At 34.4% G+C, this 17181-nt stretch overlaps 1 protein-coding gene across 1 annotated transcript; it reads left to right on the top strand.

The window, feature by feature from the left end:
• Positions 1–8123: 8123 nt before the first annotated feature.
• On the top strand, positions 8124–16392 carry LOC134235530 (titin homolog). Its single transcript, XM_062717672.1, has 5 exons — positions 8124–8533; positions 14326–14877; positions 15102–15210; positions 15537–15588; positions 16259–16392. Exons 1-2 carry the CDS (start codon positions 8267–8269, stop codon positions 14833–14835), a joined length of 777 nt encoding a protein of 258 aa, XP_062573656.1. The 5' UTR covers positions 8124–8266; the 3' UTR covers positions 14836–14877; positions 15102–15210; positions 15537–15588; positions 16259–16392.
• Positions 16393–17181: the final 789 nt, after the last annotated feature.

Here is a 17181-nt window from a genome sequence, read left to right as displayed (position 1 = left end):
CCTGATAAAATTAGCCGAAAAACATTACAGTCAGATTTTTAAAAAGGTGGATGCAGAATGACTAATGTTGAAATTTTTATAAAATCTCTTAAACTTACTTGGTTTCGGAGAATATTTCTACTAACGCAACACAGTGGGCAGTGTTGTTTACAGAAATTACTGGTTGTAATATCACACAGATGTGTCAGTTTGGGTCGATCATTAGACAAAAAGTAAAGTTAATTTCCAATCCTTTTTGGAGAGAAACACTCATATTTTACAGATTTTATTAACATTTGTACATCTGCAATACAGGATAACACACTTTTGGAACCATTATGGTACAATGAAAGAATAAAAATACAAAACCAAACTGTTTTTTATAAATCTTTATATAGAAAAGGATTCCATATAGTTTCTGACTTGCTCATTAGCCAGTGTACTTTTATTCTTATGATAAATAAAAAGATTATTTCAATGTAAAAATGCCCTTTACCATATACGAAGGTCTTAAGCATGCTATTTTATGTGCAATGCCAGAAGTAAAAAATCTGGATCCTTCTTTAGTAACAAGACCAGTCCAGCTTGAGTTTATAACAATTTTGTGTAAAGATAAAAAAGGTTCTAGAAGAATAAATGATTTGTTTATATAACATTTTTGAATAAGTTTTCCTATTATATCAAAAATGTAATAAGTTTCGCTATAAACCCTGAAAAATGCCGAGTCACACCGGAAACAGTTATGTCAACCCTCGACGGAAACAGTTATGTCACTATTTCGATCACGTTCACGTGTTGTCACGTTGAGTATTTTAGCTCGGGTTCGAGATGTTATGACGTCGGTTGCTAAGCAAATGTAAACAAAGGAGCGTTATTCTTTAACGTCAAGAAAGCATTTCTGGATTATTTGTGAAAATTTCAACGATTTTAAATGATTTAATTTAATTTTTTAGTTTTAAAAATGTCATATAACATATACCACATGGCTTCTCGGGCCACTATACCAGAATATATGCCCCTCGTTGTTAGGAAAGCCCTTGACTGTTTTGTCACCCTCTGCCTTCGGCATCGGGTGACATAACACCCCAGGGCTTTCCTGTCCCCTCGGGACAAATATTCTGGTATGTCACCCTCGAAGTCATGTGATATATGTATAATATAACATTTTTGAATAAGTTTTCTTATTATATCACAAATGTAATAAGTTTCGCTATAAACCCTGAAAAATGCCGAGTCACACCGGAAACAGTTATGTCACACCGGAAACTGTTATGTCAAACCCCGACGGAAACAGTTATGTCATTCTTTCGATCACGTTCACGTGTTTTTACGTTACGCATTTTAGTTCGGGTTCGAGATGTTATGACGTCGGTTGCTAAGCAAAAGTAAACAACACAGCGCATTTCTTAACGTCGAAAAGGCATTTTTGGATTATATGTGTACATTTTAACGATTTTGAATGATTTTAAATCTTCTTTTGATTTTAAAAATGTCATATAACATATACCACATGGCTTCTCGGGCCACTATACCAGAATATTTGCCCCTCGGTGACTGTAAAGCCCTGGAGTGTATGTCACCCTCTGCCTTCGGCATCGGGTGACATAACACTCCAGGGCTTTCCTGTCACCTCGGGGCAAATATTCTGGTATGTCACCCTCGAAGCCATGTGATATATATATAATATAACATTTTTGAATAAGTTTTCTTATTATATCACAAATGTAATAAGTTTTGCTATAAACCCTGAAAAATGCCGAGTCACACCGGAAACAGTTATGTCACCCCCGACGGAAACAGTTATGTCATCCTTTCGATCACGTTCACGTGTTTTTACGTTGCGCATTTTAGTTCGGGTTCGAGATGTTATGACGTCGGTTGCTAAGCAAAAGTAAACAACACAGCGTAATTTTTAACGTCAAACAGACATTTTTGGATTATTTGTGTACATTTTAACGATTTTGAATGATTTTAGATTTTCTTTCAGTTTTAAAAATGTCATATAACATATACCACATGGCTTCTCGGGCGACTATACCAGTCAAGGGCTTTCCTAACAACGAGGGGCATATATTCTGGTATAGTCGCCTTCGGCATCGGGTGACATAACACTCCAGGGCTTTCCTGTCACCTCGGGGCAAATATTCTGGTATGTCACCCTCGAAGCCATGTGATATATGTATAATGTCCCAAGGACAACATAAACCTTTGTGTTAAAAGAAATGGACAAATGATTTATCACTACAAGATGACTTTAATTGGAATCAAGTTTATATTAATCTTAAAAATCTAACAAAAGATACAACATTGTTTTGGTTTCAATATAGAATTTTACATATATAGAATATTTGGTGTGAATAGATATTTGGTTTTTTTCTCAAAAATTATTCATGATCAAAAGTGTGCACTGTGCTCACAGGAACCTGAGACATTAAAACACTTATTTTTTGAATCTGATTTTGTCAAGAGAATCTGGTCATTCTTAGAAGATTGGATTGGTTTAAAATCTGGTAGAACATTGCAAATTAATATACAAAATGTAATCCTCTGTACTGCAGACATTGATGTGGGTTTGAATATTATTATTGTATTAGTAAAAAAATATATCTTTCAAACATCAAGAAAAAAGTGTACTATTTTATTTAATGATTTATTATTGTACTTGCGTAATTATTTTGTTATAGAAAAAAAAGTATATGATTTTGAACAATTTGAAAAAAGAATGTCTAATTGGAAATGTCTTTTTCAAAGTAATGACTAAGCATTGGAGTTTTATACTATTGTTATATTGACTGATATTTATTTAATGACTAAGCATTGGAGTTTTATACTATTGTTATATTGACTGATATTTATTTCACCCCCTTCCACATGTAATATTGTAGGTGTGAGTCTCACTCTGTATGTAAGTGTGTGTATGTCTGTATGTGAGTGTGTCATTAACTATATTTAAATGTTTGCTTCCGAACATATATGTAATGTGTTGTTTCTGTAAATAAATAAATTTTTTAATAAACGGATCGCTGTGTTAATTATGAAATAAATTTGTCTTGTGTTAGATGTATTACAGTTAAATTTAAAGTCAATAATATACCAAATAAAAATTTTACAATTTTGAAAGACAGTTTTGGAGAACGGGCTTTTTATCCACTGTACAGTACACTACAGTTTGAATGTATACGTGCCTGCCGAGAAAATGTGTGCACCGATCATATTTTTTCTCTGATTTGAATTAAAGAATAATTGGATGCTTAGTATCATATTTAACCAAAAAAAAAAAGAATTAAATAAATATTGATGTTCAATTAATTTATCACTTTTTATATAGCGATATCTGTATTAGAGGAGATGTCTCTTATATAGATTATCTAGACAAGCTGAACTTCGTTTATAGTTGTGTTGATCAAGACGTTATCTGTATTTCTTTATTTTTTCAAAATTTTAATTTTTTATTTCATGTTCGGCACTAATTATTAAAAATTACGAAAAAATTTTACATGCTGCATGTACTTAGAGCGTGCCAATAAAAACTGTGTTTACAGGTTGTCATTTTAAAAAAGAATTATTTTTTCTGTCTATTTTTCCCAAGAAAACTGAAATTATAGCTTTCACAAATTTGAATAATACAATCATTTTTGTTTCAACGAAGAAATAATTCATGCACTGTGATCTTAGAAATAAGTATTGAAGAAATGAAGAAATTGTGTCGTTGAATTTTATTCAGTTTTAACGAGGCCGAGTCTATTTATTTCTACCTAAGGGATTTTGATATTTTTTTCGTTAATTGATTTTAATGTTATATTTGTTAAATTGTTTTAAGTTTTAAAAAATGGAAAATTTATAACCCATATTTTCTTTAATGTGTGCATTGCTTTTCATTTATCACTTTCCATTTCTTTTTAACATTTATATGATTTCCATGTGTAGAATGCGTAATACATGCAATTCTTATAAATAAACGTCAAGATGAAAAGTGAAATACAAGTACATCGACTTTAACATTTTATTCATATTTAGATTATCTAATATCCTTTTCAAAATTTACATATTTGCTAGGCCAAATAAAGCATTAAACCTTACTGCTCCCCCCCCCCTCCAAAAAAAAAAACAAAAAAAAAAAACAACCCCAAACAATTGGTCTATTAAACTAAAAGTCTCTGAAAATATTAAGTCATCGTGTTTTTCACATTAATTTTTTGACCTTTGTTACTTTAAATTGGTTACACAATCAGTAGAGGACTATCTAAGTTCATTTTTGGTATGCACATGTTTGAACATGTATACATGCATTTCACAACAACGTCTATAAAATAACCAAAACCTTCTTAGAGGAGAGGTCGCGTCAATTTTATTTTTAATTGTTCAGTTTTTTAAAAAAAAATTCTGTTGTCAATTAAATATTTTATAAAAATAAATATATATATTAAATAAAATTTATTTGGGTTCAATGTTATATTGTTTTATATACCAAGGGGTCTGTTGTGACTCTTGTGATGCATGGTTTCATGCCCCCTGTCAAAATATTGACACAAAGGTTTATGAAATCCTTGACAACTCAAATTGTTCATGGGTATGTTTTCAATGTGGTATGCCAAACTTCAGCAGTGGCCTTTTTCTCCTTTAATTACCTAGAGTCAGAAAACACCTATGCCCCCCTTAGTCAAGAAAACTCTGAAACTGATATGGACCTACCATCCAGTCCACCAAAAATCACATCAACACCAAGAAAGAAAAATCGAAAACAAAGTACCAGAAGTAAGCCCAGACAATGTCATTAGAGGACTTAAGACCTTAAATATTAACTGTAGGTCTATATGTAATAAAAAAGGTGAGTTCCAAAATCTTATAGGTAACTATCTCCCCTGATATTGTGGTAGGTACTGAATCATGGTTGACACCCGATATAGCTGACAGTGAGGTATTTCCAGTAGACATGGGTTATACTGTATTTGGTAGGGATAGAGTTAAAACCAGAGGTGGAGGCGTATTTATACTGCATTGTTCGTAAACAGTTTACAACGTCAAGAGCCTCTGAGCCGGAAACTGACTGTGACTTATTATGGGTCAAAGTAAATTTGCATGGTAGCAAATCATTGTATGTAGGTGCTTATTACAAACCAGACGGAGGACGCAGATGAACAAAGCTTAACCGAGCTGAACATCTCACTATCCAAGTTTGCTCATAAAGGTGGCACCATCTGGCTAATGGGTGACTTTAATATGCCGAAGTATGATTGGGTAAAAAACAGCATTGACTCTAGCTGTAGAAATACAACTTATATGAGTATTTTACAGAGCTCATACAAGACAATAATCTACAGCAAATGGTTGATTTCCCTACTAGAGGTGAAAATACTCTTGATTTGTATTTGACAAATCGCCCAACTCTGGTAAGTAAAGTGGCCCCCTTACCTGGTTTAAGTGATCATGATATTGTGTACACAGAGTCAAACATAAAACCGCAGGTAAGCAAAACCAAGCCTAGAAATGTCCACCTGTACAAAAAAGCAGACTGGGATGGGTTTAGACATCATATTGCTCAGTATAAAGATCAAGTTCTCATAAATATACATACATATCTATGGAATGAATTCAAACAAAAAATCTCAGAAGGTTTGTCAACTTGTCAACTTTTGTACCATCTGTAAGGACCAGAGGAAAGAACGAACTACCCTGGATTGATATTCACATCAAACGCTTAATTAGAAAACGTGATAAACTCTTTTACAGACAGAGAAGAACAAAAAGACCAGAGGATAAACAACATTATAAAAGTACGGGTACTAAACATCTAGTCCAACAATAAATAAGACTTCCATATCATAGATATGTGAACAACATCCTTGGTATCCTGGAAAAACAGGTCTCCGAGTCAGAAGTAAACCCCAAACAAACCTACGCCCCCAAGAAGCTTTTCACCTTCCTGAAACACGCTAAGAGGGACTCATGTGGTGTGTCACCGCTTAAGGAGGGCGGCATTCTCAAATCAGAGCCTGTTGAGAAAGCTGACATCTTAAACCGACAATTTCAGTCGGTTTTCAGCCCTAAATCTCCCCTTACCCTCTCCCAGATGGTGCGCATGAAGGTAAGCGAGCAACATACCAGTACCCCTCACTCAGCCGAGTCTACCTCTTTTACTGACCAACCCTCCCCAGCAAGAAGCCACATGCCGGAAATCAAGGTAACCAAAGAGGGTATTAAAAAATTGCTGAAAAACATAAAAACAGACAAAGCAGCTGGCCCTGATCAGATTCCACCCATCTTACTTAAAGAACTGCACCAAGAGGTAAGCCCAATAATCCAAACCCTCTTTCAGCTCTCCTATGACACAGGTACATTACCCAGAGAGTGGTGCACCGCTAATGTCAGCCCACTATTTAAGAAGGGGGACAGATCAAACCCAGCAAATTACAGACCTATATCCCTTACCTTCATACTGTGCAAAACTATGGAGCATATTATAACATCAAACTTGGTAAAACATTTTACACAAAATAACATCTTATATGACCTCCAACACGGATTTAGGGAGCGACGGAGCTGCGAAACCCAGCTGGTGATGATGGTTGATGAACTTGCACGTAACATTCAATACGGTAAGCAAACTGACTTGATCCTGTTGGATTTCAGCAAGGCCTTTGACAAGGTCTCGCACAACGAACTCCTTTTTAAACTAAATGAGTATGGTGTTCGAGGCCGAAACCTAGCATGCATCAAGGGGTTCCTCAGCAACCGTTCCCAGAGGGTTGAGGTAGATGGCGAGTTCTCCACATCCATCCCCGTTACATCTGGGGTCCCTCAGGGCTCTATCCTTGGTCCCATCCTTTTCCTCGCTTACATAAACGACTTGCCGGAGCATGTGAAGTCACAGGTCAGACTCTTTGCAGATGACACTGTCATCTATATTACTATGGATGGACAGGGATGTCAGTCAATGCTCCAAGAGTTAGGACCTTAGGCAACTAGAGAACTGGGAGACCTTGTGGGACATGGAATTCAACCCAAGTAGGTGTCTGGTAATCCATATAACGACATCCAGATACCCCATTTGTAACAACTATATACTTCATGGTCAAGTATTAGAGACTACGTCATCAGCCCGGTATCTGGGTGTCGATATATCGGATAACTTGAACTGAAGCCAGCACATAAGTCGGGTCACAAACAAAGCCAACAGCTCCCTTGGCTTCTTACGCAGAAATATACCGACCAGGAACCAGCAGCTCCGGTCAGCGGCATACAAAGCAGTGGTACGTCCACAGCTTGAGTATATGCTGCCAGCGTTTGGGACCCTCACTTGATTACACTTATTAACCAAGTTGAGGCTGTTCAGCGCAGAGCTGCAAGGTGGGTGATGTCGGATTTTAGAAGAACATCAAGTGTCACAGATATGCTACATGTGCTACAATTAAACCCTATGTTGGCGAAGCTTGCAACAAAGGAGGGCAGATGCAAGGCTTGTACTTATGTACAAGATCGTACATGGACTAGTAACCATCCCTTCAGTTCAATTCATCCCCCCAAGTAGGACTATCCGTTCATCTCATTCCCTCACCTTTCGTCAAATACAAACTATAAAAAATGTGTATAAATATTCCTTTTTCCCTCTTACTATAGTTCAGTGGAACAGACTGCTGGGCAGTGTTGTCTCGCTTCCAGATGTTGAACATTTCAAACTGGAAGTGAGCAAATTGAATCACCCCAGACCTTAATCATACTATAGTGTTTTTATATCTTTTAACTGTGAATACTGTTTTTCTTACCTTTTTATCTTCACTAAAAATTTAATACTGTTCCCTTTTCACCGCTTTGAAATTTACTTTTCTCTACTTTTTAACATCTTTTAATTAGCTGCGCACCCTACTCAGAGTACTCAAAATTTGAGGGCGAGTAGTATTGAGAGAGAGAGAGAGAGAGAGAGTAATAAAAATAAATTTGAAATTTTCGAAATAAATGTAACTTAATCAATTTGTAAACATAATCCTATCAAAATATCGTAAATTTATCTATGGTCCGAGTTTGTTTGTAAATGAACAAAGTGATCCGACTTCGGTTTGATGAGTTTGTTCTAGTCCGACATTGCTGTGGTCCGACTTATCTATTCAGTTGAAAAGCGTGATGTCACAACGAAATAGGTGTTTTTTCATCGAATCATCATCGTTATATCCGTGTAAATTCAAGTGTTACTGTTTTGTGTAAATATTTTGGATCGCAGTGTGTTTAGAACTTTTTGTAGATGTCGTAATTAGGTTTTAATTGTGTAGTTTAGGCTGCGTAAGCTCCAATCATGGACAGTGGCAGTGTCAGTCGCCATATTTGTTCTGTAAATTTTTCGACCGTCAAGTACAGAAAAATAATGGAGTCCATAGGAGTCCCCGTTCAGCGAAAGGAGTTGGAAAGAGATGCTGTGCCGACTGTTGAGATCAACCCTCCACAGGAAAACACGCCAGCTACGGGGAAACGAAAGGCTGATGACTTCAATTCCCCCCTGAGGCTGATGAGCAGCACACCCAAGAAGCCAAGGATAGCTTTCAAAAAGAGGGAAACTCGGCAAGTAAGTAATTGAAAATTCTATTTCATGTCGATTTTTTATATATTCACACAAGATATAGATCCTATGAAATGATTGATCTTTTTCTTCAGCAACTACAAAAATACCCTTCCCCTGGCAGACTGCTTGGCCCAACGACACCTCGGCTCCGACGGCTCGGCCCAAATTTGCAGACACCTCGGCTCACATAAAAGACACCTCGGCCCAAACAGAAATACAATATTTCAATTAAATATATTTATTATTTATGCTGTAATATATATATGAAATGTAAAAGAAAATTAATTTGATTCATTTTCAATCTTCCAAGACGGCAATTAACGAAAAACAGTCCATTAGTAACTTGATCATAAGTGCTAATCATTAAATAAACAAGAAGACGCGGTGCATCCTTTAGAGTCTCAAGCGCGTGTCATATGGGGTGGTGACTATAAGGAGTTAAAATTTTACGAGAAGCCATAATTGGGAGACACTCATGTTAATGAAAAGTTCCTTTAAGAAACCCTTGTTGATATTTTATTGAATTGATTTGAAAAAAATATGAGTTTTTAAATTTAGCAGTAAAATATATCAAAAATAACTAAATCAATAAATATTGCAAACCAGGGCAAAAACTTCTGTGTAGACCTATAACATGTACCTCCTAATCAAGGGATTGTAATTTGATGTTGTGATGTGGTTTGTTAGAAAATACTGAGATATTGAAATTATTGTATATTTATAGTATACGTATAGTGATTAGATATACAAACTCAAAGTACACATTTACATTACCGTGGCATGAAAGTACCCAAAAAAATTAAACTAATCTAAACGAACTAAATTTAATTTTATTCCTAACGGGTCGAGCAGTCTTCGTTATGGGCTGAGGTGTCAACAATTTTGAGCCGACCCGTCAGGGCCGAGGTGTCAACCAGCATGGGCGGAGGTATCGTTGTGCCGCGTAGTCTGTCTACTAGTGTTGTCACGATGATCGATTTATAATCGATGATCGGTCGGAAAGGCTGTCGATTTTAGACAATCGATTGGAGATTTTAACAATCGATTAATCGGTATATTTCAGCACATATCTTTTTTACAGTTTTCTCACTTTTATTTCAAGAACAGACTCTTTTTATCAATATATTATATATATCTTTCAAGAGTTGTCCTTTACTATTTTAAAATACATGTACTTAAAATATGTTTGACATTAATTAAAAGATACCGTAAAATCCCGAGTATTGTGCGCAATGTTGTAAAAGACGCACCCCCAACTTTGGGGGTAAAAGTCCTGAAAAAAACGCAGTTCCTATGTAAAGTGCGCATCAAAAAACCGCAGAAATTGGATGTGACTTTAATTTTTCATGCTCAGTAACTTAAAAAAAAAATTTACGAATCTAAAACGAAAGTAGCACGTCAACTTTTTTTACTATCGGTATACGTTTTTAAAATGTGCATGTGTGAACATTTAAGTTAAATCTATTTTATAAGTACTTAACAGTGATATCTGAACATTTTCTTTTTTTAATTAATTCCAAGCGTGTCATAAAGTTATGCTAACCGGTATAGTGCATACCAAGCGCGTGTCCATAATCATAATGATAATTACGTCAACAAAACTCAACCCCAAGCGATATTAGTGTCAAAGATTCAGCTTTGGGTAATTAAACAAATCTTGGTTTCCATCGATAATTATTTTTTTAATTATTGAACACTGTTTGATAATTGTATTACCTACCATTGGATGAGGGGCGGAGCTTGAAAAATTAGTATTGTTTTCTTTGCTCTAAATTTTATGATATTTTTATTTCTAAACTGAAGAAACTAAACTACTTGTTTAAATAAAATATATTAATTTTCAGTATTTGGGGGGAATTCACTTGTCATTTCATACGGAATGACAAGGAATTTACAATATTAAATGTCTTATAACAGTTTAAAAAATTAATTCCATATACATTTTAGATGATCATGTAAATTAAAACCTGATCTGTCAATGCTTACTTTTCCCAGGACAAATAATTCCTATATAATCATGCAAAAATCTGTATTACTGAAATCGTTAATTAAACTGCATATATACTATTTTTATAATTTTGATCTATACAATGCACCTTTGCTTACATTATTTAACAATAAAATTCTAATTTTTATAAAGTATAATGCCTATTTTATGCAAAAGGTTACCGATTCGATTATTGGCCGATGATCAGTCGGTTAGGGTCAACCGATGTTACCGATTAATCGATTCTGAGTTTTAACCGATTTGACAACACTACTGTCTACCTATCATAAGCCCCAAGCCGGCCCCCTGCCAGGACCCATTTCAAAGACGTTATATACATCAAAACTTGTCTTATTCATTGATTTAAATACTGTCTAAATTAGTGATACTTGTATATGGCATCCTTACAATCCTTGCCTGATGCAATTCAACGAATACATTTTTAAGCGCAGCGCAAAGCGCTTTCTGTCAGCGTAAATTTACTTCCGTTCTGGATCCAGCGCCACATTAAGCAAGTTAGATAACTCCACTTGTTATTCTAAAAATATGCAACTGGAAATCCCCGACTCTCTTACTGCTATTTCTGTGTAATGCTGCGTTACGTACATTTCTAATAATAGAAGGCAATTACATGTAGTAACACTGAGTAAGGTAAAGGAAAATTACATTGTTAGACGATAAGAGCAGTTCTTATCATGCTCTTCTCTATACATTGTAGTTCATTTAAATCATGTCGGCACACATTAATTTGGTACCACTTAGCTTACAATTGCTGTCTCTATGGCGCAATTACTTAATGATAAAACCAGTATATTATTTTAATATTATGTACATGCAATATAGTGATTGAATATTCAATACATACCCGGTACATGATTTAAAACTCAGATAGGATCAGTGTTTTCCCCAGGCCGTTTTTGCATGGCGGTACCGCCATGCATTCATGATCTCCCGCCATGCATCATATGTTGCCGCCATGCTTCCCGCTATGCATGAATTATTAATTGTGTACCAATTGAATGTTATCAGTTACATTTCTTTCAATAAAACAAATCAAATCACTAGAATCCTAGCGTTTACTGTACACATTTTGTACACCTGTTGTGAACTCGATGCGAATCGCGGCACGGGGTATGATGCAATAGGCCTAGCTGTCACTTTTTGTTTAATGCAATATACTGGTATGTTACAAAGTATAAGGCTTTTAATTGGTTCAAAATTAATTTATAACCATCAAAAGTAATTAATTGCTGTCATATAATACACACGGTAAAAGCAATACACTTGTTAATGCACATGTGGGTTTTTCCAACAATCACAAGTCGTTCTATAAATAGAATTGATGCTCCGATACAAAAAATGATTCATTAGTTAAAATCATAATATTTAAGACCTTTTTTGCATTAAAGTGATGAAAATAAACATGTCTAATTTTAATTATCAATGTTTATTTACTTTATGAACTATGGGGAAGTACTTAGTTCAAACACGTGCTTTTGATACACAGTGACCTTCACCTATATTCAAAAGCGGGAAAAATCAAACACCAAACGAATGTAAAGAAGTTGTCACAATATATACTTGTAGGCAATAGTACTACATATTAATGAGCACCCTTTTGTTTTTAGACAACATTACTGCAAAAGAAGGGACATAAAAAAAAATTATAAAATGGTGGAGGTCTCTAGGGGTTTATTTGTAGAAAGCAAAAATAACACATGAATACACAAAACAGTAAAAAGACAGTGGCTTTATAAAAAAAAATTAATAGAGCAAATATTTTTTTATCAGTTCTATTTTTATTTAAAAAAAAAACAATTGTTGAATATTTTTTAAGTAAAATTGACAATTTGTTCTAAATGTATTTAAGAAAAATGCTAAAACTTTAATTGGCGTTCTTAACAATGGACAGAAATAGGGCTGATAAAATGTTAAACAAACGGTGTAATACTTGAAGTAGAGAACTAGGATTAAGGACATACGCAACGTACCTTACCTACTGACAGATTTCAAAGACATTCCAAAGTTAAACTTATAATATAATTACATGTTCATAGACAAAAAATCAGCATTCCTTACCAGAGGTTTTGAAAAGATATCGAATTTTGAAAATTGTTGCATTATTCAAATAAAAATGTATAAAAATTATAAAACATAAATTCCAGATTTTAATTCATCAAAAATTGTTTTAGAAGAGGTGTACAAATTCATATATAGACATTAAAAATATTGCACACAGGTCTTTCTTTTAGTGGAACTCTTCAACTCCAGGGAAGAGCCCAAAGAAGTTCAAACTACGTTGCGTATGACCTTAAATAGTTTATGTATAGATGTGTCTCAGCTGTGTTCTCGAATCTTAATGAAGACTAAATAAAAACAAAATAAAATAATGTTGATACCTTCATGAAAATTTTTAATACTTGAGATTAATTTTGTATTTTCTCTCTTGGACTCTTGAATTATTAATCATTGAAATAGCCGAAATATTATGAGCAATAATTTTCGGTATTCCTTTTTAACTAGCACAACAATGCCGTAGAGATGTTTCTCGTCTCAACATGTTTTGCATGGTAGATTATACAAACACAAGTAAAGAATGGTGAAAAGCACCAGGCGTCCGCAAAAAATACTAAAGCATTTTAAATTATTTCAACAGTAGTCAAAAGTACTTTTGGGGGTTTAACGTATGACGGGTTTGACGTATTTTTAATCCAAAGAAGAAAAGTGTAAAATTTTTATTGCAAAAACGTATCATTTACTAATGAGTGACATATATTGTTTATCAACACAAATGTTAATGCAAATACATGTACACTATAAATCATATATTTGAAATCAAAGATTACAAGATAGCATAAAAAAATAAATATAATATCTTTATACTAAAATGTATTTTAACATATTATCTCTGACATAAAGGGCGTTAATTCTACGGATGTTAATTACATTTAAATATGACGTAGTTATAAACATGATGCCAGTCTTTAATTTGGAAAAATTGTAAACACAGAATGAATTTGTTATTAAATATGATCACCAGAAAATTTTATCTTTCAGTGTTGCTCGTAAATGTGAGGAATTTAAGCGACATTTTCAAGTGTTAACATTTTTTTCAAATACAATGCATACATTTTCCAGCAAAAGTATTGTCTTCCCACAATTTTGATTGGTTAACACCAAATTTTCTATTTTAATAAAAAAAAATGTGGGAAGACAGTATAGCTACATGTACATTTAGAGTTTAAATTTGATCGGAAAACTCGATTACCATCTCGAAAGAAAATTTTACACGGAAAAATATTTTCTTGCAATTTCTTGTATAGTACTGTAAGTGAAATTGATTGATCTTTTGACATACGAAGATTATGTATAATGCTTGAAAAAAAAGGCATGAGACAGTATTTAATTTCATATTCCAACGGGGTTCACATATTCAAGACTCATACTTTTTGAAAACTGTGCTCGACCTAGCGCTATCGTACTGTCAAAATATTGCTTAGAATTCATTACATCAGTAATTTTAAATTGAAATAATTCTGACGAATTCCAAATCAATATGCTTAGCGCTTCCCAGTACTTTCAGTACTTTGATTACATCTGAGTTCTTGATTTTAGGCGGAAAATATTACATGATGGTTTAACTAGAATGATTTTCAATTTGGTAGCCTTATACATTTACACGGTTTAGCATCCCATATAATTGATATTGCATACCCATATTATGACTGTTTTATTATTACTTTTTTAATCATTATTCAATTCAGTTTTGGACTTAAGAAATATTACATTATCACATTTCAATCCTCAGATTCCACTTGTTTCTGTGATGGTGACCCACACTGTTCAATCAGAGCCCAAGAAAGAGGTGGTGCCCACAGATGCAAGTGCCAATGATCCTCACTCTCCAGCCGTACCTCAGGAGTCTGTGGATGTACCCCAGGAGTCTGTGGATGCACCCCAGGAGTCTGTAGATGTACCCCAGGAGTCTGTGGATGTACCCCAGGAGTCTGTGGATATACCCCAGGAGTCTGTGGATGTACCCCAGGAGTCTGTGGATATACCCCAGGAGTCTGTGGATGTACCCCAGGAGTCTGTGGATGTACCCCAGGAGTCCGTGGATGTACCCCAGGAGTCTGTAGATGTACCCCAGGAGTCTGTAGATGTACCCCAGGAGTCTGTGGATGTACCCCAGGAGTCTGTGGATATACCCCAGGAGTCTGTGGATGTACCCCAGGAGTCTGTAGATGTACCCCAGGAGTCTGTGGATATACCCCAGGAGTCTGTGGATGTACCCCAGGAGTCTGTAGATGTACCCTAGGAGTCTGTGGATGTACCTCATGCATCTCCAGATGTAGAACAGGTAACTATTGTGTAATCTTATTAAAATTTAATTGCAATATTACTCTATTTTAATGAAGAAGAAAAGGAACTGCCTCAAGTTTTCATAATTTAATTTTTGATATCAACTTATATATATTTTTTAAATAAACTGATATATTATAAATTAACCACAATAAACACGATGAAAAAAAACCCCAAGTGATTATTGTTTATGTATTTATGGATACATTTCATTTTTTTAAGGTTGTTGCTACTCCCAAGGAAACCAGATCTGTGGGGTCTCAACTTTCCCTACAGAAGCCACAGAGAAGGTCCCATTATATTCAGACCAAGTGGAAGACTTATGATAAAGGTAAGTATCCATAACTACAGAATTTTTCGGTAAAATTTGTATTTTGGCATAATATCTAGACAATATGATCCAGGGCTCTCGATTCTGATTGTTAGACCCATTAAGCATGACCCTGTGGCTCATCATCATTATGTTCTTAATTTCTGAGCATCCTTTCTCATTAAAATGGCTTATTTTCCCCACAGTTACCATCTTTGACCCTGGCCCTAGTCTCAAAGGGGAGGGGGGTTGTTAGCCCTGCATTTGTGATGATATAACATATGAATAATATAACGATGTCAGTCAGATTATATGAATGGGATTTTATTGATTTACATCCATTTCAGGCACGAAAATGACATCAGGAGTAACATGGAACGTGGATACGCCAATTTCAGTGTAACTATGTTATATTATCATAATATTTAAGGAGTTTACGATATGTGTCGTTCTGCAATATTGTTGGTCTGATGAAATATCATGAGAGCATTTTTTTAATTGTTAGATGTAAAGATATTCCTCCTAAAAAGATTATATAAAAAGCATTATATAAAAAGACCATGCATTCTTTTGCTTAAATTGGACAGAATAGTCCATGATAGTCTGTTTGGGTTGTATTTTATTCCACTGGAATCTACAGTGGAAAAGGTGAAAAAATACAGTCTAACTTTGTTATCTCGAACCTGATTGGACTGAGAAAAAAAATTGAGATATCCGAGGATTCGAGATATCAAAAGTAAAATACTTAAAGAATATGAGGTTGGGACTTCCAAATTACTTCGACATATCCATCGAATCGAGATATCGTTGTTCCAGATACCGAAGTTCAACTGTATAGGATCATGTATTTAGCTTGAAATAATGTGATTTCACATACATGTACTTGTACAATACATGTTAAAAACAACTGTAACAGTTTTTCTGTATATCCCTTTCGTTTTGGACATTGATTTCTTTGGAACATACAAAACTTCTTTGGGATCAGTCTAAAAAATTGTATCATGATATTTAATAAAGCTTAAATAATTTGAGTGTTTAAAGAAATAAATTTTTTTTCCTTTCCATGCAGTGAGATTGCAGATATTGAAGGTCCTGAGCGGTCATGGATGAGTATAGACAATCTGGAAAATGGGTGCATCATGATGGATGTTACACTGCTTCTAAGGCGCATGAAGAGAAGAGGCTCAATGGAGAAAGAGGAGATGCAAGGTATTTACAACATAAATTATATTTTTCAAATTCTTTTGAACATATGGCTCATGGTGCTTCATACCAGTATATTTGGGAGTTGAACTATGTTCAATCTCCCATGGTCATCCCGTATTTGACATGCGCAGTAATTTGTGTTGATTATATAGAGCCAAAAGCGAGGCTACTGTGTCGGCCGATTTACTCCGATGATATTCAACAGAAAACATGCATATTAAACATCCGCCACAAATAGTTCATGTCATTTTCTCCTGAATTAATCTAATTTTCATAATTAATGTAAGTAAATGTAATGATAAAGTAATCTTATTTTGAATATTAGATTTCGTTCAAAGTACAGTACATATGTAAAACTAAATTATATTTTTAGAGCATTGAAAGTTTTTCATAATGGAACTCATTTTAAGTGTAGCGTCATACATTGAAAGAGATACGAACGACAACTCTACATACTGATGGCAAACGGTAAATTTAGTCTTATTCAAACTTTTCACGAACATTTTCTTGGTTTAAATGAATTCATTAATGCATAAAAACTTTAGGAAACATGCGTATTTATTACTAAATCAGCAGTATCAACTGCCAAAAGCAGTAAAACTATAGTACTCTGTTATAAATATTAAAACCAAAAACGGACACCGATGTTTTCGTAAAATCCGATTAAAAACAACAAAATGAAGTATATTTTTTTTATATTTAAGGAAAACCTCTTTTACATACCAGATAATTTGTACGCACACAAACTCTCACATATACCACTGTTTTTATGTTCTGTCAATAAAT

This window comes from Saccostrea cucullata, unplaced genomic scaffold (assembly GCF_032062105.1).
Source record: "Saccostrea cucullata isolate Sc308-1 unplaced genomic scaffold, CSIRO_AGI_Scuc_v1 ctg403, whole genome shotgun sequence".
NCBI lineage: Eukaryota > Metazoa > Mollusca > Bivalvia > Ostreida > Ostreidae > Saccostrea > Saccostrea cuccullata.
Note: the sequence above shows the minus strand (reverse complement) of the source record. Positions and strands in the feature narration are given on the sequence as shown.